This window comes from Pelodiscus sinensis, chromosome 3 (genome assembly GCF_052426305.1).
Source record: "Pelodiscus sinensis isolate ZL-2025 chromosome 3, ASM5242630v1, whole genome shotgun sequence".
Taxonomy (NCBI): Eukaryota; Metazoa; Chordata; order Testudines; family Trionychidae; genus Pelodiscus; species Pelodiscus sinensis.
The window spans coordinates 161,769,374-161,792,555 of NC_143054.1; the positions used below are offsets into that span (position 1 = coordinate 161,769,374).

General features: G+C 43.9%; 1 protein-coding gene across 7 annotated transcripts in view; it reads right to left on the reverse strand.

The window, feature by feature from the left end:
* The window catches only part of LBH (LBH regulator of Wnt signaling pathway), a 213,409-nt gene that overhangs the window by 183,533 nt on the left and 6,694 nt on the right, over positions 1-23,182 (reverse strand). Inside the window, exon 3 of one of the 7 annotated variants that reach the window (XM_006118070.4) lies at positions 12,828-15,500. The exons of the other annotated variants lie outside the window; for them this stretch is intronic. Coding sequence (XP_006118132.1) covers positions 15,300-15,500 — 201 coding nt within the window. The 3' untranslated portion in view covers positions 12,828-15,299. Of the gene's footprint in view, positions 1-12,827; positions 15,501-23,182 lie in introns of those variants that run through there. 7 annotated transcript variants of the gene reach the window in all.

Here is a 23,182-nt window from a genome sequence, read left to right on the forward strand (position 1 = left end):
AGGCAAGCGTCCACACTACTAAGCCTGTTATTCTGAAGTAACAACTCCTGCTTGTAAAGAGGAATAAGCTTATTTCAAAATAGTTATTTTGAGAGTTATTTTGAAATAACCTGGTAGCATAGACATAGCCTAAGGTGCCACAGGACTGCTCGTTGTTTTTAAAGTTACTCACCTGTTTTTGTGAGATCAGGCACTTAATGGGAAAAAGGGAACAATGGAAAGAAAAGTAGCTGAATACTAATTAATCATCTTGGTAGATTTTTGTTTTTTGACATTTTGCACTGGTTAGTTTGTTGATGTTTCTTTGCAGGGGGAAACTGGGGTTTATAGATTTAGTTTCACCTTCCTTTGATCCTGGTTTCTCTTAAACTATGATTGATTCAAATGTTTTACTAGCTGCTGTTCATGGTTCAGGACAGTCAGCCCATGTTAAAAATGCTTTGGCTAGTATCTTTATTCTATTTTGCTGCTGTCAGAATGTTGCAGAAAAATTACACTCCATCCTAACTAATGTTACTAGACTGGCAAGACTTTCTATTGTAGACCTGGCCTCAGTCCCATGTAAACCCATATTTGGAGCACAGGTCTTGCTACTGGTCCTCTGCACAGAAGCAATTTTCACCCCCTTAGAACATTTATTTTATGCTCAATATATATATAAATATAGATTGTCTATTGCTACCAAAATACAAGTTCCACTCACAAACCAGGGCCCTATGGAGGGGAGGGATAGCTCAGTGGTTTGAGCACTGGCCTGCTAAACCCAGAGTTATGAGTTCAATCGTTGTGGAGGCCAGTTAGGGATTTGGGGCAAAAATTTGTCAGGGATGGTACTTGGTCCTGCTGTGAAGGCAGGGAACTGGACTCAATGACCTTTCAAGGTCCCTTCCAGTCCTAGGAGATAGGCAATCTCCATTTTTTTAAATTGTAATAGATGTAGTGCAAATGTAGAATAAAGAGACAGTGTGTGTGAGGTGAATGAGCCAGCGAGACAGAATGACAGACTCACTGGGCTACGAACCAGCCCACCCTGAAACAGAGCCACACTCAAAGTTCAGTTTGCACATTTGAAACTTTGCTTCAATTTATGCATCAAGACACAGGCCACCTCAGTCCAGCCATTTCAACAAACCAGAGTCAGCTGGTTCTATAATAATAACTGTTGCGCTTCCTGAAGCATCTATGTACATTCATAATAAGTAATAGTGTATAAAATATGCATCTCTATATAATTAAGAGTGGTTGGAATGATGACTCAGACATTCCAGTAAGCTTTTCTCTTGTTGTTGGTGTGCGAAAAGTAATTTTAGTCAGTTTTTCCGATGACTTTGGGCTTTCAGAACAGTAATTAGCAGAGTCAGCTTATCAGCTCTTGTCAGTGACCTCTCCTCATGCCAGACCCTCTCTCTGTTTTGGTCACAGCCAAAAACTTGGCAGTCAGTTCTCAGGGTTTGCTTTTGTCTGCTTCAATGTGACAACAGATTGAAACAAATGGGCACCAATCATGCATACATGCAGAGAATACTTTTAAACATGCGAGTAATTTCATTGAAGCATCTTGGGAAGCAAGCTAGATATCAAGAGGCGAAAACATTTCAGAAGAATTGTTTTTAACTCTATTGGCTAATATACTAAGCACCCCTCCCATTAATTATGATTCCGCCTTGCACCTTTCATATTGTATGATTGCAAACTGCTTTACTTGCCATGCAAAAGGACTTCGGGCTCTACTCCTGAATCAGCAGCCAGTTGAAGAGTGAATGAAAATATGTTGTATTTGTATTACCAGTACACCCAAAGGTCCAAGTTAAAGACCAGCACTCTGCTGTACTGTGTACAGAACATTGTTTTTACCAGTTCTCTACCTACCTCCAGATGGTATGGCATAACATATGTTAATTAAGGAGTAAATCCTGATCTCATTAAAATAATGGCAATGCTCCTGTGCTTTATATTGGTGGCTGATCTAGCTCCAAATGCTTGAAGATCATCTGGCAATAGGTTTTGTAAGAATGATCCAAGAAAGCCCCCCTGCAAAAGAAAGACTCTGACTGACCTCAATAGGTTTTGGATCAGGCCCTCATATAAATGCAAGGTAAGATTAACAATATAGTGCAAAATCTATTGGTTGTGGAATAATACTAGAGAGAAATATTTATTTACATCTGAAAAATAAAAGAAGAGAAGAGAATTCCAAGCAAAAAGATTATTCAGCGCATTTCCTCTCACAAGATTTGTGCCATTCTGATGCTAGATGTCAAACTCACCAATGTGTGTGGGGAGGATCAGCAAAAGATGATTGCACCTCTCAAAGTTGTGTGTGCATGCATGCAGGGGTTTGCAGGACTGAGTCCTTCAAACATTTTGTATGTGTATGAGAAGAATTATTTTAAACTTCAAGGACTTCACTGATCTTCAAAACTCAGGATAGGTGAACTTTGCAAAGTTCAAGAGTTTGCAAACCTCTCAAGCTTTTGCCTGGGGTCAGTGGGTTCACTAAATGAAACTAAGTTGATGAAACTTTCTTTCTTGTACATTAAACTAATTTATCACCAGTGGAATTTATATTTAAAACATATGTTTTCCTAGCTCAAGGCTGCCCTGTGCTACATGGCCCCCCGCTCAGCAAAGCATACCTATTTGGGACAGCGTTCAAGAACAAGGTTAAGTCACTGAGGTCAATGCAATTTAAGCACAGCCTTTAAATTATGTGTGTGCTTACGTGTTTTCCTGAATCAGGCCTGTAAGAGGGATTCTCCCACCCCACCGAATCTGAGATGGCACAAGAGGGTACCTGCCATATGTATTTTGTCATCAGATTTTCTCTCATCTCCTTTGTCCCCAGTCTTTATTTTACACACTCTCTAGAGTTTGCTCGTTCTTCCCATTCCATGCTCCATTCTTCCACTCCTCCCTTCCCCCCCAAGCTGTTTAACCCAGACTTTTCCCCTCCCCCTACAGTGGAAAATGAAACTGACAGCTTTTGAACTTATGGACCCAAACCTTAGGAATGTGTTCAGGCTTAGGCTAGATGGACCTGCCCAGCACAATGACGACAGTGTTAATCCCCATCTGTAAAACCAGGTGAAGGCATCAATTCAACAAATAACACATGGGTTGATGGACTGGAGTTTCTTTGGCTAGCCCAAACCAAGAAAGGATTTTGTGTCAGCATTTGGATTGGAACTTGGTGGCTCTGGTCCACCCTTCTGGCCACTAAACCACACATCTCTCTGTCAGATGAGCCTCTGTGAATTTTTGACCAGAGTTAATTTAAAATCACTGACTTTGTGATTGTGGTGGGATATCTATAACTAGGTGGAAGTTAGGTGTATGGTGTTCATAGCTGGTTTCTATGAAGTACTGGACACAACTATATTTCACAAGTGTCTGTCATGTGAACAATAGCCAAAAGTGATTTAGAGCCAATTGCTGGTTACTAAAGAGATTGAGGTGAGCAGGCAGTGAAGCCAAGAGACACAGGGAGGCTGAGCCCAAGGGAAAGCTCTCTCCCAGTAGTGAGAAGATCAGAAGGGAATACTTTTGCTTGAAGAATTGAGGAGGACTGCACCAGGTCACTAGAGGGCTATTCTGAAACAGCTTCTGAATAGGTGATGTGGTCACACTATGAGACCTACTTAAATAATGACCAGTTGTGTTGATGGTAAGAGGAACCCACAGCCTTCTGTCGAGAATATCACCCCCTGTGTTTTTAGTTATAACTCCCACCATATTACCCACTTTGCATACCAGGTAATCAGGCCCAAGTTCCTTTCTCTGCCCTGCACCCCCAAATTTAACACCGAGCGACAATGAATCCCATGAATCTCTGTCAAGACTTCTGAATTGTTTGGCAAACTCCATTTTAATTGAGATTAACAAGTTGGAGGGCAGACTGGTCATAAGTTCGGTAACAATTTAAATTCCTTTATACCCAGGCACAGGGATAATAAATCAAGATTTGGCTGGAAGAGTGACAAGCCCTAGCGTGTCTTACGAGAAGAGCTGCACTGTATGGAATATGTAGCTCATACTGTGTTCCACCGCCCACCCTGTCTTCTGTTTCCACCCAGCCATGTTTACAGTCTAAATCCTGCTCTAATTCTGTCATTAATTCCCCTCCTCACAAGAGTGTCACAAACAGCATGGGCTGGAGCATTAATGGATTAAACTGACCAATTAAAAATAAGAGCGTGTCCAACTACTTAAGAGGCCAGGAGAAGGGTAACCAGCTACCTCAGAGATGGAACGTGAGAGAGAGAATGAGAGACAGGACCTCTGCAGAGTGGAGCTGGTGACCATGTTTGTAGGGGTTTCCAGACAAGCACATTTGTAACACAGTTTTCTTCTACACGGCACATTGTTGCAGGCTAAAGGAGGCTGTTCATTTAAATGAGGCTGCACAGCAGCTTCAATAGCCCCATACCATCAGGTTCAGCGTCATTCAGTTTTACCACATATTCAGGGCCTTCCCCATGTTAACTGCAAAATGGACATAATTGGGTCCCTAGAGGTAGAAATGGGGTCTTGCACTTCTGTAGTAACACGTCCCGAGTTGGCATGGCAACCAGAATGTAACTGTGTTGGCATTACCTAAGATGGAAAACAGCACAGCAGTCAATCATGGTTCTTGAGGAAGTACACTAGACAAATATATTTGGACTCAGTTGCAGCTAGCCCAGCTCAATCCTCAGCGTGCAGAGCACCAAAGAAAGCAAAGTTTTGAAACATGACTAAAGTCCAACCATAGGGGGTTTGACTCTGCAGAGACAAAAAATTTAAAAAATTGAAAAGCTACAGTCACAAGAGCGTAGGTGATTATAGTTTGGTTATCCCCTATCCAGCTGCAACACAGATCCAGTTTGAAGTGTAGACTGGGCTGTGACTGTGTTTTGTAACCAGAGCCCATTCTTCCGATTTGGCTGCACCTTCCTGATGTGGAGGTGCCCAGAACCAAAGATCTGGTGAGGGTGGAATCTCAGCTAACATCCACTGAGGTCAATGCAACGATGCTGCCTTACCCCAGCTGAGGAGCTGCCCCTAGGGTTTCTCTTCTGTGTGCTGCAGCCCTTGTGCTGGTACCATTCCCTGCTCAGGAGACTCCCACCAATTCCAACAGGGCATTTTGCATGAATGCCTGCAGTCAGGGAAGCATCTGGCTGGTGCCAATGTTTGGGAGAGGAATAATGAGCGCATTGCACATTAACTGATTCCACAGGAAATACCGAGCTTCATAAACAAGTCAAGTGCAGAAGAAAGGAGGAAGTATTGAAACTAAAACCAAAGCTGCTGTGACATTTTCATGCTTGGTTTATGACATCCTCTCCCACTTGTGCTTTTTACTTCCTTGCTTATATTTATCAGATGAAGCTGGTGGTCGCTACTACGGTAACACTATGTGGTTACAGCTCTGGTAGAGAACAAGTGCTCAGCATACACTTCCTTTGTGGCTTTCCCCTCCTCCCCACCATGCTCCTTATACTGCCCCCATTCTGTAGTTGCACAGAAAGATTTATGTAACTTGTATCTTTTTTAGGACTTTTTCTGCCTTCTGAACCCTCTGGGGATGAGAAGGTCCCTTCTCGATGCTGCCATTTAAGGTTCAGAGGCTTCCTGCTAGAGAGGACACACACACTGTGCTCTCTCTTGCTCACAAGGGCCTTAGTTTTGTACTCTTGTGTTGCTTTCTTATTGTAAAATAAAGGCAATTCTGACCCAAAGACTATGGCTGCTCTTTGTATTTGGAAAAGCCATATCACAACAAAAAGCTAGCAGGACACTTATGACAAAGGGGAGGAGGAGAATGTTTATACTGGTGGGATGTAGCCTGATTCAGAACCATAAAAACAAAGCCCATCCCTTCCCCTGGAAGATTTGTTGCTCCATTTATTGAATGGATGGGATTTCATGCCAGTGAGAGGTGCTGGTTTAGAAAATGATGTGTGGCATGCACTCCCATCCATGGGCAACTGTGGTGAAATCACTCGTTTATTTCATAAAGGTCATCAAACAGGCATCAGGCGATAAAGTCATTCAGTTACAACTGCCCTGCCCTGCAATCAAACTGGTGACCTAAAAACAAAAGGCTCTACAAACATCCAAGGTATGGACCCCTCCTAATTTTTCTACTTCACTCTAAACCTCTCCACCAGCACGGCATGTTGAAGCAAACATTAGGAACGCAAGAGCTCAGCACCTAGCCATAATGGATGTGCCTATTCCACCCAATTAGTTTACTTCAATGGCATTTCACCTAGCATGAATTTAGCGCATTATAGTCTTTCAGTTTCTTCTTCAAATATACTCCCCATGCACATACTCACATAAATTGGTCAGACTCTTGGTTTTGAGCTTTTGAACCACATCAGAAGCTTAAAAAAATAGCTGTTGCTATCTTCTGAACTGTTTCAAGAATCACCATGACTAACCAAACAGCATCATGAACTACATCTGAAACAAGGGTTCATTCACTCCTCCAGCCATCCCCTGGCACGCAAACTTTCAGCTTAACTAGAAGTAATGCTGGAAAGACTACGTAAATTATCCCCAAATGATATTTTGCAGCCTCTGACATGATTACTGACATGAAATACGGCTGATTAGGGTTGGATGGATCTGGTCAGATAAAATAAGAACCAGGCTGGACCTTCACTCACATTTGCACTGAACTTTGCACAGAGTTTAATGTATAAATGCTGTCAGGACTTTTTTAGCTTTTCCATGTGCTAAGTCAAAACTGAAACACCACAAGCAAGACAGCATGTTTGTGTCACTTCTGAGATATAGCCTTTCATCCCCAACGTTCCCTTTCTCCCCAAAGAAAAGCCCAGCTAGCACTGACAATCTCATTACCTTGCTAGCTCTGTTTCCAAAGCAAGAAGATGTAAGAAAGTTCTGAGAAGAATCCAACCCAAACCTCCAAACCCTGGGACAGTCATTCCTGTAGGTGAATGTATAAAACAACAGTCACTTCCCCCTTCGTTGTTCCAGGACACCTCCCAGCTTCACAGTAAACCTGAACATAGCGGTCTTCAGAACCTACTCAAGATTTGTTAAATATCAGACTCTAGCCACCATTAGTAAAACTAGCCTGAACTCCTCTCACTCCCCAGGTGTTCTGCCTTCCACAGGCTGAGCTTAAACTCTAAGGAGTGCTCACAAACTATCACGTTTGTTATAAAAATTTGCACTTCCCTACACCAAGTCTCATTTATGTCAGGATCTCAAACTCCCTTACAAAGGCAGGTATTACCCAGAGCATTGTGATTAGAAAATTGAAGCGCACACAGACTGGAGAGACTCGTGTGGAGATGCAGGCAAGGATAATGAGCACTGAAAGGCCCAGGTGGTAGCAGCACTGGGTAAACGCTCTGTGAGCAGTAACCTGAAAGTGTGGTAGAGGGTCTGCAGTACTTCTGAGTGGAACTTTTAACATTAACTCCTTGAGTACCTTCCTTCCAACAGAGTGACTCACCCACCCTCACAGCAAGACTGCGGCCCAGCTGGTAGGAGGACCCAGATCACTTATTTCTCTGTCCATAGCTGACGTTACCAGGACATGCTGCCTCCCAAAGCTCTCCTGGGGCAGCAATGTCATCCAGGGTTTGAGCATCTAGTATTCACGATGCACCATTGTACCTGGCCCATCAATGGCAACTCCCATCCCAGCAGTTCAATACCTTTCACAGTTATCCACTGAGTTACCCCAAAGATCCCTCTGAGCTTGGTGCTGAGCAGAAGGAAGGTAAAGCTGAGACCCACAAAACAGCTAGACTCACCACTTCCATGGTAATCGCTGGAAGCAGAGCTGGTGACAGACTTTGCTGAGCCCTGGGCAATATGTGTGTTGGGAGGGGTGGACCTGGAAGGGGGGGAGCTAGTGTGCCTGGACCACACTGCACCTCCTCCATTCATCCCTCAGTGCCACCCAGACAGTGCTGTGTGGGACTCTGGTGACAATTTAAAGGGCCCAGGGCACAGAATGCTGCTGATGCCATGGTAGCTGTGGTGACAGCCTAGAGCCCTAGGCCCTTTTAAATTGCTGGGCCCCAGGGCAGCTACTCTCTTTGTCCCCTCCCATCAGTGACCCTAACTGGAAGTTAGGAGCCTAAACATCTTGGCTACGTCTATACTGGCATGATTTTCTGAAAATGCTTTTAACGGAAAACTTTTCCGTTACAATCATTTTCGGAAAAGCGCGTCTAGATTGGCAGGATGCTTTTCCACAAAAGCACTTTTTGCGGAAAAGCATCCATAGCCAATCTAGATGCTCTTTTCCGCAAAAAAGCCCCGATCGCCATTTTCGCGATCAGGGCTTTTTTGCGGAAAACAGTACTATGCCGTCTACACTGGCCCTTTTGCGCAAAAGTCTTTCGGAAAAAGACTTTTGCCCGAACGGGAGCAGCATAGTATTTCCAGAAAAGCACTGACGATCTTACATGAGATCATCAGTGCTTTTCCGGAAATTCAAGCAGCCAGTGTAGACAGCTGGCAAGTTTTTCCGGAAAAGCGGCTGATTTTCCGGAAAAACTTGCCAGTCTAGACACAGCCCTTTTGTGGATCTAGGCCTAAATTCCAAAGAGGATGGAGAGAAGCTGTTCTCAGTGGTGGCAGATGGCAGAACTGGGAACAATGGTCTCAGGTTGCAGTGGGGGAGGTCTAGGCTGGATATTAGGAAAAACTACTTGACTAGGTGGGTGATGAAGCACTGGAACGGGTTACCTAGGGAGGTGGTGGAATCGCCATCCCTAGAGGTTTTTAAGTCCTGGCTTGACAAAGCCATGGCTGGGATCGGTCCTGCATTTAGCAGAGGGTTGGACTCAATGACCTCCTGAGGGCTCTTTCAATCCTAGTTGTCTATGATTCTTCTATGACTTGCTGAAGATCATACAGGATGGCAGTGTCAGAGCAGGGAACAGCTCTCATCTCCTGTTCTCCTAGTCCTGACCTTTGACTAGGAGAATTTCTCAGTTACCAAGTTGACAACCTTACAGAAACTTAGGTATCGGTCTCATACATGCTGGCAACACCATACAACCAATTTAGTGATAGCCCAGCGAGACAGGTATGCGTGCGTAAAATACAGGAACATCTCTCTAAACTGGGAGGGGTGAGAAGTATGACATGAATGTGCACTATGATTTGCCCTTGACAAGTAAAAGGACTCTGAAATATCATGCACAGCAGCAAAGGGATGGTTAGGATCAGATTAATGCATAATTACACTTCAGTTAAGGGAGCCAGTTTGAGCTTTTAAACTTATCCCCCCCCCCCCCCACCCATGTTCTTCCTTTCCCATCGGGTCAAACAAACAGAAAGCAATCACCCAGTCCAAACCTGCAACATTTCATAGGGTTTATCTCTACTCTGGCCAGGACTGAGGATACAGCAATTACTTCAGTTTACCCAGATACGTTTGGTTTGTTCAATTGCTTTAAAGAACTTGAAGCAGATTAAAATGTATTCCTCCTTGGCTTTCTTTCAGTTGCAGATTACTAGACTAAAGTATGTTTTTTTAAAATTGTGCTTCAAGATCTCTCAAAGCAATGTCAAGACTACGTTTTGAAACCAACTACATGGGGATGTGCTCCTCAAAAGCTTGATGCAAACTCGGACCATTATGAGCTTTTTGTTAAGGGCAGAAAAGGGAGGTAGGAATGTGGGGCAATTGCCAAAGAGAGGATAAGCAGCTATTGTTACCTGCCCTAGCAAGTTATGCACCCAAGGGTGGTGAAGCAAAACTGCCTTTACTGACCTAAGCACTCTACAGGAGCCAGGTGCATACAGAAGGGGACAAATACCAAGTGGAGGTTTAGAAGCTCTGTACATTGAAAATGCACGTCAGTGACAATTTCAAAGAAGGAGCAAAACTAATATAAGATCAGAGCCCTGGGACAAGGAAGGGGGCTTGTTAGCTAAGTTAGGCAAGGGCATGTAGCTATTTTCCTGCTTTGCCTTACGGTTAAATGTACTGCCTTAAGGAGAATGAATGCATGTGGAAATGGTGGCCACACAGGACATGTTAACACAGCAATGAAAACCCTGTGGCTGGTCTGGGTCAGCTGACTTGGGCCAGGAGGCTGCAAAATTGCTGTGTAGAAATTTGGGCTCAGGCAGGATTGCTCTGGGACCCTGCAAGAAGGAAGGAGCCCAGACCCATACTGCAATGTTACAGCCCGGCAGCCCACATCTTCTGAGCCTGTCTCAGCAGACATGGGCCAGCTACGGGTATTTAATTGCTATGTAGACCCACCCATTATTCCCTCCAGAAGGAACTAAACCTCAAGCAGAAGGGAAGAGGGATACACGACCAGTGACTGGCTTTGGAACCTGCCCTCTCTTTGTAAGAGAGGACCAGCATGCTGACAAGGAAAACGCATTGTGGGAAACTCAGGGTCATCCATTGACAGCAGGCCAATTCCATTTTCATTTGCTGGTGCTAGCACAAAGAGAACAGTGACCCCTCTCCCTCCTCTGGCCAACCACCATGTAATAGATATCCTTTCTCCCCAGCATCATTCCACTAGGCACATTTTAGTTTTGATTTCCAACAGGTCACCTCCAATCCAAATGATGTCCTCTAGTCAGTCAGAGACAGGCAAGCTACTTTTTCTGTGCTGGCAAAGAAAGGAATGGACCCTTAGGGAAATATCGGGGTGTTCTGCTCTGAGCCAGGGAACCATTTCAGCTTGTGTGCACCATGGTGGCAGGCAAACCCATTCATTTGCTCCCAGCTCCCTCCTCTCCAATTTCTAATCCTGACCAGCTCTGCATTTTGCCAGCAGAGAACTGATATTCTGGTGCAGGAAATACAGCCTACCACGTGATCTCCCAGATTGCCGCAACATTGCTATAATGGAGAGACTTTGAAGGCCTAAGCAGAGGTGAAAAACTAATTAAACAAAGCACTTTATAAAGAGGCTTAAACCAGAGTCCCATCAGGAAAGAGCAAACTTGACATTTTTCCTACAAGTACTACTAATGCAAATATCCACCTCTCAAAAGCAAGAAAGCATTAAGCATTTAAGCTGGGGCTTAGTGCTAGGCGTGCCCTCAATTCCCAAGCATTTAATTTTAGTGTCAGGACCCAAGTTAGTATCTCTAAACTAGGTTAGTGTAAAGTTAATGCTCCAGTCACAGGCCAAGTAGTCTGAGTAGATACAGTTGTAGTCCATTATATACTAAGTACATATTTCAAGCAGTGTTTGGTCCTTAATACCTAGATTTTAGTGCACACACAAGCCCCCTTAAAGACAGCAGACTCATTTAATTGAACCTGGCAATCTAGTTAGATCCCAAAATGCAAATCAAATATACAAGAAAAGCTGCCCAAAAGGGAAAGATTGCATTAAGGGGTCCCAGCTACACAAGAGTGCTGACTAACATTTTGGGGCACAAACTAAGCTTTAAGTTGGTTGCAGAAGGATTAAGGTGCAGCCTGTGCTACACATTTTAGCTATACTATATCAGTCAGTAACAACTGTATAGTAATGGAATATAGCAGGACAGTTGAGTTTGAAGGGCCAATAGAGTTGACAGCCCTACTCTTTTTGGGCCAATTTATTTCTTCATTGTTGAAGCGGAAGCCCATGTGTTGGCATTCTCTGGCTTTCTTAGTTCAAAGCACAGCAACACTACTCTAAATAGCAGTTACATACTTACTTGGTAAGGGGATGAACCTGTATGTATGAACAATTGGTTACTATCAGTAGGAGCACTTCGGGCAGTGAAAGTCAATGGAGACTTGGGTAGAACTTTGGAGTAGATGTCCCACAAGTTTCATAGCAAAACACTTTCAAGTGACATTTGTGCCTCAAGTCTAGGGTAGACTCTACAAAACTAGATAGGTAGTTATGTGTTTCTCTCCCCCTCTCCCCATCCATTAGGTACCTTCACCACTGTAGTGCACAGTCTCTGCCATGTATACACACTTACTTATCTACAGTAATTAAGTCATTGGGCCAGAGATGCTGTACTAGTTAAGACACCACTTGGGAGGTGGAGACTTCAAGTTCAGGTCCCCTGCTTGAGTCACACTCATCCAATGGAACAGGAAAGACTGAGGGACCCTTGCCTCAACGTGTTAGAGCACTACCAAGAGGTGGGAGACCCGTTTCAATCTCCCCTTCCCCCCAGATGCAAGCAGGGGCAGGTGGGAATTGAACCTGGATCTCCTACCTTCCAGCAGAGTGCTATAACAATTATGAGGAAGTGAAGGTGCACTGTCTCCTTGTGGAATGAGTAAGCTACCTCTCTTCTCCACAAGAAAATACACACCCATTCATGGATCACTAGCCCAGCACAACCCACCTGCCTACACCTAGGCATTCACTCTGAGAAAGGGGCAGGGCTTAGCAGATAGGCATCTCCCATTGGCTAGCTTAGGCATGGAGAGGCCTAGCATACTGGTTTCTAGACTGTGAATCATGTTCCTAGTCACACTGTCTCTCCCCATTTGTTGGCTAGAGAGCTTAGCTAGCCAATTCGGTTTGGTAGGAAGTCACAGGAACTCTAATCTGGGGCACTGCAAGGTAAGCACCACCCAAGGCCCTTTGCAGGTTCCTCACTTTATTTGCACAGGTGCAAAGTGAGGAGTCAGGGCCCTTGGTATCTTCCTTTCAAGTGATTTAGGCCCTAGCTCAGCAAGCCACTTATTTTAAGCATGTTTATATTTAATCACCTCAGCTTTACCAGGACACATGCACACATCTAAGTGCTTTGAATAAGATGGCCTCACTGAGGTGACAGGCTTCTTCCAGTACAGATTTACACTGAGAAATCTGAAATCCCAACACCTTTCTGTAGACAGAATTAAGAAACCCACTGAGTTGGAAAGCATTTTCAAACTTTATTTACAACTGTCACAGTGACAAAAAAGTAGTTTGAAAAAAAAAAAAAGCTAGCTTCTCCCTGAGGCTCAAAAAAGAATTACAGAAATAGAATGTACAGACAAGACAACAGGAGTTTTACTAGAATGCTTTGTTCTTCAAATACATTTGACAATAGAAATATTACACAATACTTAAAAAAAGGATGCAGACAGGAATACGCCAGTCTTTTGAGCAGACATTTCTCTTTAAATCTGGAGTTTAAGGATCTCTGTCCTTTTGCTACCCACGTAACAACCTCTCTGTTAACAAGCCTCAACATGGTGGCACAGGTTTGAGACCAGTAACAGTTTTTTAAAAAGGAAAGAGGCTGGCTGGTATACAGGGGTATAAGCTCATTCCATTAAACAGTAAGACTGGAACAGATGCTCAGACATAACTGGATCCATCAGTTGAAAAATGATATTGCCACTAGATCATGATGAGAGGGTCAGTGATGACAGAGCATCCACCAAACCTGGGAGTGAGTGAGAGACTGGTTCTTTGTGGCTAAAAAAGGAGGAAGAGACAAGCTGCATTCTACATTGCTACTAGTCAGAACAAACGCAAAAAAGTCAGTCTCCAATCCCTCAGGTCTGTCTGAAATAGTAACAGAGCTGATAAGTTATTGCCATTAAGTTTAACCACAAGCAAGACAAGACTAAAACAATCCTGCCGATATGTTAAAAGCAATCCCAACCCCCACCAGCGTTTAAACTACTCATGAGGTATTAGATACAAATATATATACACACACATACACACACACAAGAGTCCAAACAGATTTAAACTGAACCAGTTATAAGCAGAGGGGATGCACTGAGTTTATCATGAAGTCTGGTTAAGGCCTTAACATTTGTCATTCTTCCTTTAGCATCTCCAGACTCGTTTTAAGATGGAAACAGCTAGCATTTCATGCTTAGACTTGCCAGCTCCTCAGATGCTTTGAGGACCCCAGGGCTTTTCCAGAGAGTCGCTGGATTGCTACTTTCCAAGAAAACAGCAAGTCAGCCTGCCTTGCCACCAGCTCCTCTTCTAGACAAAGGTCAGGTAGGACAGAGTTCAGCACTGAACAAGTTGCATGGAATACCTTAGAAACCAGCTTGTCCTTTATTAAAACCTAGTAACACTTTCTTACAATCAGAAGCATATCTTGCCTGAATACTCAAAAGCCATAAAATATTTTCTGAATAGAGGAATCATTCCCCTCGCCCCCAATTATCCTATCATGTCATCAATTTCTTCTAGGACTGCCTCTAATTTCAGTTTTGGCAACATTCCTCTGACTTGGTTGCATGTGGGGATTTTCAATTTCATCCAATCTTAAGTGGATGATTTTGTGCAAGCATCTTGGTCTGCCAGCACTGCTAGGTCTAAGAGCTCTGGTAAAGCACTGCTGCTAAGAAAACAACCCCAAATCTAACAATTCCACACAGTCACCCCCTGCCCTTCTACTTCGCCTGATGTGAGCAGACTGTTGACCCAGGGTGTTTGAGATGGGAAACCTTGCAGCCCCAGAATCATCTAAGGTGGCAGGTGGCTCCTTCAGCGGGTAAGAGCTTGCAGTTTTGTCTTGTAAACACACCAGTCTCTACTAGTAGGAAAGAAATATCCTAACCACTTCTAGAGCAAGATTTAGATGTTGTGAAATTTCCTTGTTACCTCATGCTAAACATCTGCACAATAAGCAAGGACTCTGCAGAACAGAGGGAGGAGCAGCAGCAGATCATTCCAACTCTGAATTGGGCTATTTAGCATTACAAGGTTTAAACGCAGAGAAAGCAAAAGGAGAACACCTCCTGAGCAAAGACTGGGAACAGGTTGGAGAGTTGAAGCAAGATGTCCATTACTCCTACACATGCTTGTGTAAGTTTAGGAGATGCTGGCTTGGGAAAAGACTACAAAGCTTCTATGCCTATCACCCAGCAAGCATGCCAGAGTAGCCATTTATGTGGTGAAATGTCACATTTCCTCTCCACTCAAATACACAAAACAGAAGTTTATAAGAAAGGAAAATTTGAGAGATGAGGACTATTCTCATGCTTTTGTAGCCGGAGGCGGTTCTTTGCTCAACACTGCTGCAATTTACATTTCTCTTTATTCTCACCCTCCCCACAACTCATGAAACAGCCCTGCTTGTTCACTCTCCACCAAGGGCCTTGGAATTTTACTGCTGCCTCTCAGTCTTAAAAAAAAGAAAAAAGATAATGATCTTGAGAACAGCAAACATTTCTCTGCATGACTTCCTTCCTCAGAAGGTCTGGAGAGTCTGTCACATCGAGGGCTTCAGTTCTCGATACAGAGAATACAAAAACCTAAAATCTTGCAGGTGCAAAATTGAACTTCTGTCTTTTTTTAAGAAAAAAGACCTTCAGAACAGGCATGGCTCTTCCCTCAAGACAACATAGTCCCTTGTGTTTCTTCAGATGCCATTTATTGCTCTTTGTTCTCTTTCTTTGCTTCTTCGCAATTCTCCTCTTCCTCTTCCTCCTCCTCCTCCTGAACAAGGAATTCCTCGGGTGGCCATCTCAGCTCACCACTCTCTACGTCCCCCTCTGTTGGCTCCACCACAATAGAAGGCAAACGATCCTTCAGTTTACAGTAACGGTCAAAGTCGGAGGGGTCAGGGAAAATCTGAAACAAAAAAAAAGTACCACCTCATTAAAAAGACAGTGTTTTGAAAGTGAATAGCAGCTTACAAAGTACCACAATTATCAAGAGCCACATCTCAAGAGGTCTGGTTCTGAGAGTGAGCCAGCCAAATGAAGTTTTGCAAGTTCAGAACTTTTTAGGTTAGCTTCTTAAGAAAGCCATCTTTGCAGTAACTCATGAGCCAGGCTAGGACCCGAAGAACCAGAATACTAAAAAAAGCTGTCTGAAGATTTCCAAGACTGACAGTTGGCTTGAATAAAGTTTCAGATTGACATCTCTATGCTTAGAGACACTTATCTCAACTAAGTCTCTCAGAGTCATTAGCAGCACGGATGCTCATGAGTTGGCAGATAGCAAAGATTCTCATAGCAAGGCTTTTAGCTATCTGCATTTTCTGCTTTTGGTCAGGCTAGAAATACTGTGAAAACTGTCTTGCTATTTAAGCTCTTCTTGGACTTTTGGCCCCAAGGTTTGGAGCTGCTATCTGTCTAAAGCGGTTAGCTTGCTTCTTCCAAGTCAAAATGGAGAAAGTGGCTTACTGAAATTTAAAGATAACTAAACAGTGTAGAGAACATTTCCAGGATTAGGAGACAGTATGCGTGAGTTGGGATGGGATGAAATTTAAAGTAGTAATACAACTATCCCTCACAATGGTTAAGGGGTTTGTTTTTCAGATTACCCTACACTGCTAGTATTCTCTTTTGTACTGAATGCTTTTGAGATGCATTTCCTTGTCCTAAAGCAGATGTGGACCTCCTGCCATCTTCTATGTTGCTCTCACCTTTTGATAACCCCAGCAAACCACTCAAGCCCAAGTACTGGTGCTGTTTTGGTAGGATAATGCTGGAGATGGGAGAGCAGTTGGGTGATCTTCTAAAGCAGAATACACAGACAGTGCTAGGTGTCAAGGTACAAACTCAATCCAGGAAAGCACCTGGCTTTGTAGTGGTGTGCTGATGAACTCCAGGGTAAACAACAACAAGTACTCCTACAACACTGGAGAACCACTGCCAAGTTTTTGAAACCTTCAAAGCATGAAAGAGGCAAGAAAATACTAGCTTGCAAACAATGCAGTGCAGTTACTGTGGGCTACCTAGGACTGTTTTAATAAACACCAATTGACATACACGAGAATCTAACAGAACAAGGCCTGCCAACTCTGATTATCCAATGGCAAGTTAAATCATTAAAAACAGTTCATTCAAAATTCTGGCCCTGTTTAATAGGACTAAGCATTAACCAGGCATCATTAAAAGATGATTCTTCAAAAATTTGGAGGGCAGCCACAATGGCCACTCCATTTTCTTGAGGCTTGCAAAGGAGATCAGGGTCCCAGCAGCAGTTTTATAGTCATTGCACTATTCTTTGACTAGTCAAGCATTAGAAGACAGGACTCCTGCCTTGTGCAGACAGCAGTACCTACGTTTTTCCAGAAGGAGCCACTAGTTTGGAAAGCTTTTTATTATTAATTATTAAAGTTTAGGGGCCAAGCTTGCCATTCCAATTGTAGTGACTGATGCTCAGGTCAGAAGCCCTAGATTTTTCACACGAGTTTGGGGAGAGCCTTCCAGTAGAAGCAGTGAGAGCTAACTCACTAGTTTTAAGATGAGCTTGCTATATTTATGAAAAGAACTGTGAGATGGTGTTGCCACTGCAGGGGGACAGGACCAAATGATTCAAAAGGTCCCATTCCAGTTCTGCACTGGGCACCCACACCCAGAAGACAGTCCTGGGAAAATCTGGCCTAACTTCTTCAGTGGAACTATTAGAGATATGCTGTAATATGGCAGTCAGTCAATTAACCAACTCCACAGATCAGCTTCCATTGAGTGTTTGAGATGAATTGCTAGGAGTCAATGGCCAAAGGAAAACCTAGCTCAGATTTGAATACAGAAGGTTTCATGGGATTTAGTTGGGTCATTCCCCTTAGATAGGGAAAGTCTTTGTGGGATTAAATCCTGAACAACTGCCAGTTCAGTAACCGTTAAAACAGATGACTGTGAAAGAAGCGAAAGAGGGGAAAGACCAACTTTGGGAGAAGATTCTTCAGAAGACAGCCCCAGTAAGGCTGCTGGAGACTCCCACTCAGGGATGGTGAAAATAAAAGAAGCCACATTTCAGATAGACACCTCCCTGCCCCTTGCCCAGGCTACCTAATTCCAGTTCTCCTATACAGCTCCAGGGCACCTTAGCCATGCCCTTCAGCTGCACTGCTAGGGAATTAAGGACAGCGGTGGAGGGGAACTCCAGCTACGTATCTTGCATCGATATTCTGGGGCAGCCCCACAGTGGGAGGTCAATGGGAGAAATGCTCCCATTGACTTTGCTTACTCCTTGCAACAGTGAGGCATACCCATGCCGACAGGGGCACCCCCAGTATTCAATTTAGTGAGTCTAGTAAAGACCCACTAAATCAAACCTAGGAGGATGGACTGCCAGAGCACTGAACCTCCGGCAAGTGGAAACATGGCCTAAGACAGTGTTTCTTAAACTATGTTCCACAGAACACTGGTGTTCCGTGAACAACTCACAGGTGTGCCACAACCTCTTCTGTGTGTGTTACTTCTTGCTTTGTCTTTGTCTGAATTTTTTTTGTTGAAAATTTTCATAGGTGTTCCACATAAAAAAAGAAATACTATTGTTAGGCGTTCAGTTATCTCAAAGTTTAAGAAACACTGGCCTAAGGCGACTGTAGTATGGACAAGGCCTATGAATCCTGTGACAGCAGCATGAGTGCTGCAGTTGGTTTCCAGAGCAAGCCATGCAGTAACTGGCTCTGTCACCATTTTGTGGCTTCAGCAAAGCCAATGGACTGGGTGTCTGGGATTGCCTAAACTGAAGTGTCAGTATTAATGTTGCAGAGTCCCAGCACAAAGAACCTTGACCTGTATTGTTTAGAGAGCTACAACAAAGAAAAATTTGTATTCTATATGCTGATAATGTCACTAAAATAGCCTGCACTGTAGGAAAACAGCAGTATAATCATTAAAACTAACCTTTGGCTGTTCTCATTTTAGCTGCATTAGGTCAAATGAAGGAGTCTTCAAAACAGACTGGCAGGTTTGTTCTCTCAGAAGCCAAAGAGCTAGTCATTTCCTCACAAACAAATCTCCCCCAACATGGGGTTCAGCTTAGCTTTTACTAGCACAATCTTATCTTGAGCAGCTGCACAAGAGGCTGAACCCAAGGAGGTCAAGCTTTTTTTTCCACTAAGTCATGCTTTTTAATCATAGAGGCAGCATAAAGAGGAGGAGATGTCGCAATTACCCTTTCAAAGGGTGTGGACAGTCAATGGAAAAAGTGTATGAAGCCAGATTTCCTAGCATGTGACAGATAGTTCCCACAACAAGGGCAACAAGGGAGGCTGAGAGAACAAGTTGTCTTAAGACATTGCCACTTACATTCAGGAAGCAAATTAGGTGGAATCTGACCCCAGCCACTCCAAAGTAAGAGGCAGATTCCCAGTCACTTTACAGAAGATGAATCAGACTCATTTATTCACCCTCCTCAGCCTGATTTCTCTGTATGATCTGAAGTGTATAGTAGACTGGAATAGTCCAAGGGACGTTCCCCTCCAGAACATGAATTGGAAACAAAAGGGAGATCTGCACCCACAAAACCCACTGTTGCAGGTTTTACATTGAGCTCAGGGCACTCAAAATTCTGTCCCAGAATGCAGTGTGCATAATCAGAGTGTAGGTATTAAAGCGTGTAGCTACTTGCTTCACTGGAGAGTCTTGGGATTGAAGAGCAAAGATCAACATGGGACATGAGCTTTTGGCACCTTCCACCAGCCAAGAACACTACAGAGGAGGTTTTATGATGGGCTAACTCCCCCTTTCCAACCTACATATGACTGCATGAAACTTTGGATACACGATCCCAGCAACTGCTGTCACTGGACCACAGCTTTAGAAGTGAGCCTTGGCTTCTAAGCTTTACACAAAATGTTACATGACAGCCCTCGGGAGGCTGCAGAGGGCAAGTAATATTTTTGCTTCCCTCACTAGGACATGTAGGATACTTAGCCCGACTTGGAGAAAGCAGCAGATGACAAGCTTTGTTCAGAGGTCTTTTGGCACTCCCATTCTGTTCACCAGTACATACCGCTCTACCTCAGGTACACACAAACCTGAGTTCTCACCTTTCGCCTAGAAGGTGAGCTGAAAGGCAACACCAGAAACTGAAGCCCCAAACTGAAGGTCATCCATGTATATTTCCATACCAGGTGACCCAAAAGTGGCTTCCTCTAGGTTAAGATCTTGGCACTGAGAATGGAAAATAGTTAACACCCCCCGGAAAGGCTGACTGTGCCTGAACCCTTTCCCAGCACCCTGGAGTAGAAGAGCTTTGCCATAATTAAACTAACCTTTGGCTGCTAGCATCATGCAGGAGGACTGCAAGAAGCTGAGACATGCTAATGAGGAAACCAGATACCAGTGGATAGTGAGAAGCAAAGTAGTTAACTGCACATGATGAGCTAATTATTGTCAGTACAAAACAGGATAGCAGCAGCATGAGCATCCTGCTTTCTGGGAGGGGGAAAGGAGACTTGGAAGATCACAACATTAGATACTGAGGACAAGTAGGACAGATTCCCCAGGCTCCTAAGCTAGAGGGAAGGGAGAGGCCCAGCCCTGTGTTTCAGAAGGAGTTGGGCCTTGGGCAAAAGGGGCAGGGGCTGGGGCTAGCTTCCCTCAGGCAGCCCTCAGTGCCACCCAGAGTGCACTGTGCCTACCCTACAGACCTCAGCATCACTTGGCACATACATGGTGTGTGGGACTCCAGCAGCAATTTCAAGGGCCTGGCAGCAGCTGGGAGCCCCATCCCCTTTTGAATTGCCAGGCCCCAGGCCGCTGTCAGCTTTTCTCCGCTTCCTGCTATCAAGGACAGCCTGCTGAGGACCATATTCCAGTCAAAGTTGAAAGAGCAACATCCATTGACTTATGGCAGTTACTCCAGATTGACACTGATGTAACAGACCCAAACCCAGCCCTGAGTCTTCTCTGCCATGGATACCGTGAAAGTGGTCATAAATAGGTAGAAAAAAAACTGCTTTCCCCAGCAACAAAAGCTATTCCCAAATAAAGCCAGTTGTTGCCTTGGATTGAGCCCTACATGCCTAATAACTATACAATGAGGTAGATGGTTAACACACAAGTGCTAGGAAACAGTTATGTTCTGACATCAGCACTTCAGGCTGTATCCAGGGGAATATCTTGTGCTACCAACATAGCAGAAAACCCAGTCCAATGGAATTTGAAATTGCTTTAACCTCTTTAGTATCCAAATGTATCTGAGGTAGAACCAGGATACTAGAAGCTAGAAGAAGCCTCAGACCAAGTACAGATCTTTATTTCAAACCTGAATGGAGGACTGTCAAGAGTAAAAAGTTAACCTGCCATCCCAGGGCCAGAAGCAGATCACAGAATACACTTTCCAGGGACAGGATTAAAAAAAAAATTGTTTATCCTTCTCTTTAGAAGGGCATGTCAGTGGTAAGAAATGCTAGGGCACCAGTTAGTACCATGACCAGTCTGGATAGCCTGGACTAGTGTCCTGACTGATTAAAAATGTTAAGGAAAAAAAATGGTTACCCGATTTAAAAATCACAGGACAACAAGTATTCCCTTTCAAAAGTTGCATTGGGGAAAGAAACTCTGCGTGGAGATCTTGAGATCAGAAGGCCCTTTTAAAAGGGAACGCAGGATGAGAAAATGTGTTCCTTGGTTTACAATAAAGATTGTTACCTGTAGTTCTAGCAATTTTATTTTTACTTCTGATCACATTAGTTAAAGTGTGAAACGAAACACTATTGTGCTCCTACACTGGTGTTTAGCTTTATCTAAGCACTAGACATGTGGCAGCATATACTAGTGCTATTTCCAGAGCCACCACATGTACTATGTACAGTTGATTTGAGAAACAGGAGAAATTTTGTCCAGACTCATTTTGGTACAGTGGAATCACTCCAGAGGCGGTGCTGGAGAGCTTTGCACCGCACATGGAGATCAGGTATGAGACAGGACTGCCTTGGTACAAATCCAGCCCTCCTTAGGGGCGTATATAAAGGCTTCTTACAAGACAAAAAAAGGTGAATATGAAAGTGTACTAAGTTCCTATTAACAGGCTGGCAATAAATGAGTCTTTGTCCATGAGTTAAACCTCTCACATCTGGTTTCAGCTTCAGTGCAACTCCATTGAAGTCAGTGGATTTACACTGGTATTATAGAGCAGCATGTGACTTCCTATATGGCATTAGTGAGCAACACCCAGTATGGTCTTTGCCTATTGGAAATTAACTTTGTTCCAGCAGAACAAGAGAGGAGTTTGCCTCCAGGGGTAAATGGTGCAGTGAGAAACCCTAGTCTCAATGAGAGGAGGAAGCCACATGGGTGAGTTATGGCAAGCCATCTACACAAAGAACGTAACAGCCAGATCAGATCCCTCACCAGTGCTAGAATCCCAGCATGAGGGCTTGACTTAAGGACTTCAGGCTTCCCAGGACCAGAGCAGGGCTGGTGAGACTAAGCCAGTGAAGTCCACTGCATTTAGGGATCAGTCACCAGAGAGTCCACATGAAAGACAACCTCTTGGCTCAGAGCTTGGCATACACTGCTTGCGTAATACAGCAGCCTTTAGGCATCAAGAAGTTTTCATTGTGCTCAACCCAGCTGCCATGCCAAGAAATTAAGAGCAATTCAGGTCATCGCACTGTTTTGACAACAGTGCAGCAAAATGATTAATTTAGTCTCGATGTGGCTGAGAACAAGGCTCTCATTTGCACTGCTATGGGAATGACATTAGGAGAAGGTGAGCCAGCCGAGACATGGCTAGCCCTTTCCAGATAATAGGCCTCTCTTGCGGCTGGGAGAGAGAATAAAGGGTCACCATACATTAGCTCTAACTGGCTGTACAGAGACAGGACTCAGAAGGCTGCCAGACTGGAAGTGAATGAAACCCTTCATGTGCACATTTGTCTCCAGACGAGGGGCATCTTGCACTATCAGCTGCATTTGAATAAGTTATTCTGTTACAGTTCCCATAGGAAATATGGGACAGCCCATTAGAGATCCAGAAATAGCACTCCACTGCAGTCACAAGATACAACCCCGACTTCATTTTTTTGTCCCTTAGATTTTCTCCAGCTTCCCATAGGATGCACTTGCATCAAGCAAGACTCCCGCTTTGCTTTCACCACCTATCTACTTTGGCCCTTTACACCCAGTGATTGAGCCACCTTCCTGGGAGAAAATAGAGCAGCCTTGGTTACTATATTAGACAAACCCTTTCCTTGTAGGGCAAAGCTTTCAAGTGAATTAGCTAAAATCTCAAATTGTCTGTTGGTTGCTTTTAAGTATAGTGCCATTCTAGTTATCATTAAGGTCAAATGAACAGGAAGTTTACACACATATTAACTGTCCATACAATTGCATACAAAAATGAAAATTTAGGCCTATGAGTACAACAGCACATGCAAAGTCAGACTTCTGTAAAGAATATGCTTGTCTCAGCCTTCTGGAGGCAAGGTCTTCACATTGCTACCTTAAGAGCAAACTAAGATACACTCATTTTCCTGACACACTGGACTCATAAGGTACACGAGTTCCATTGCATATCTAGACACAAGCTGTTTTCTATTGCCAGGAGTACAGAAGAGATCA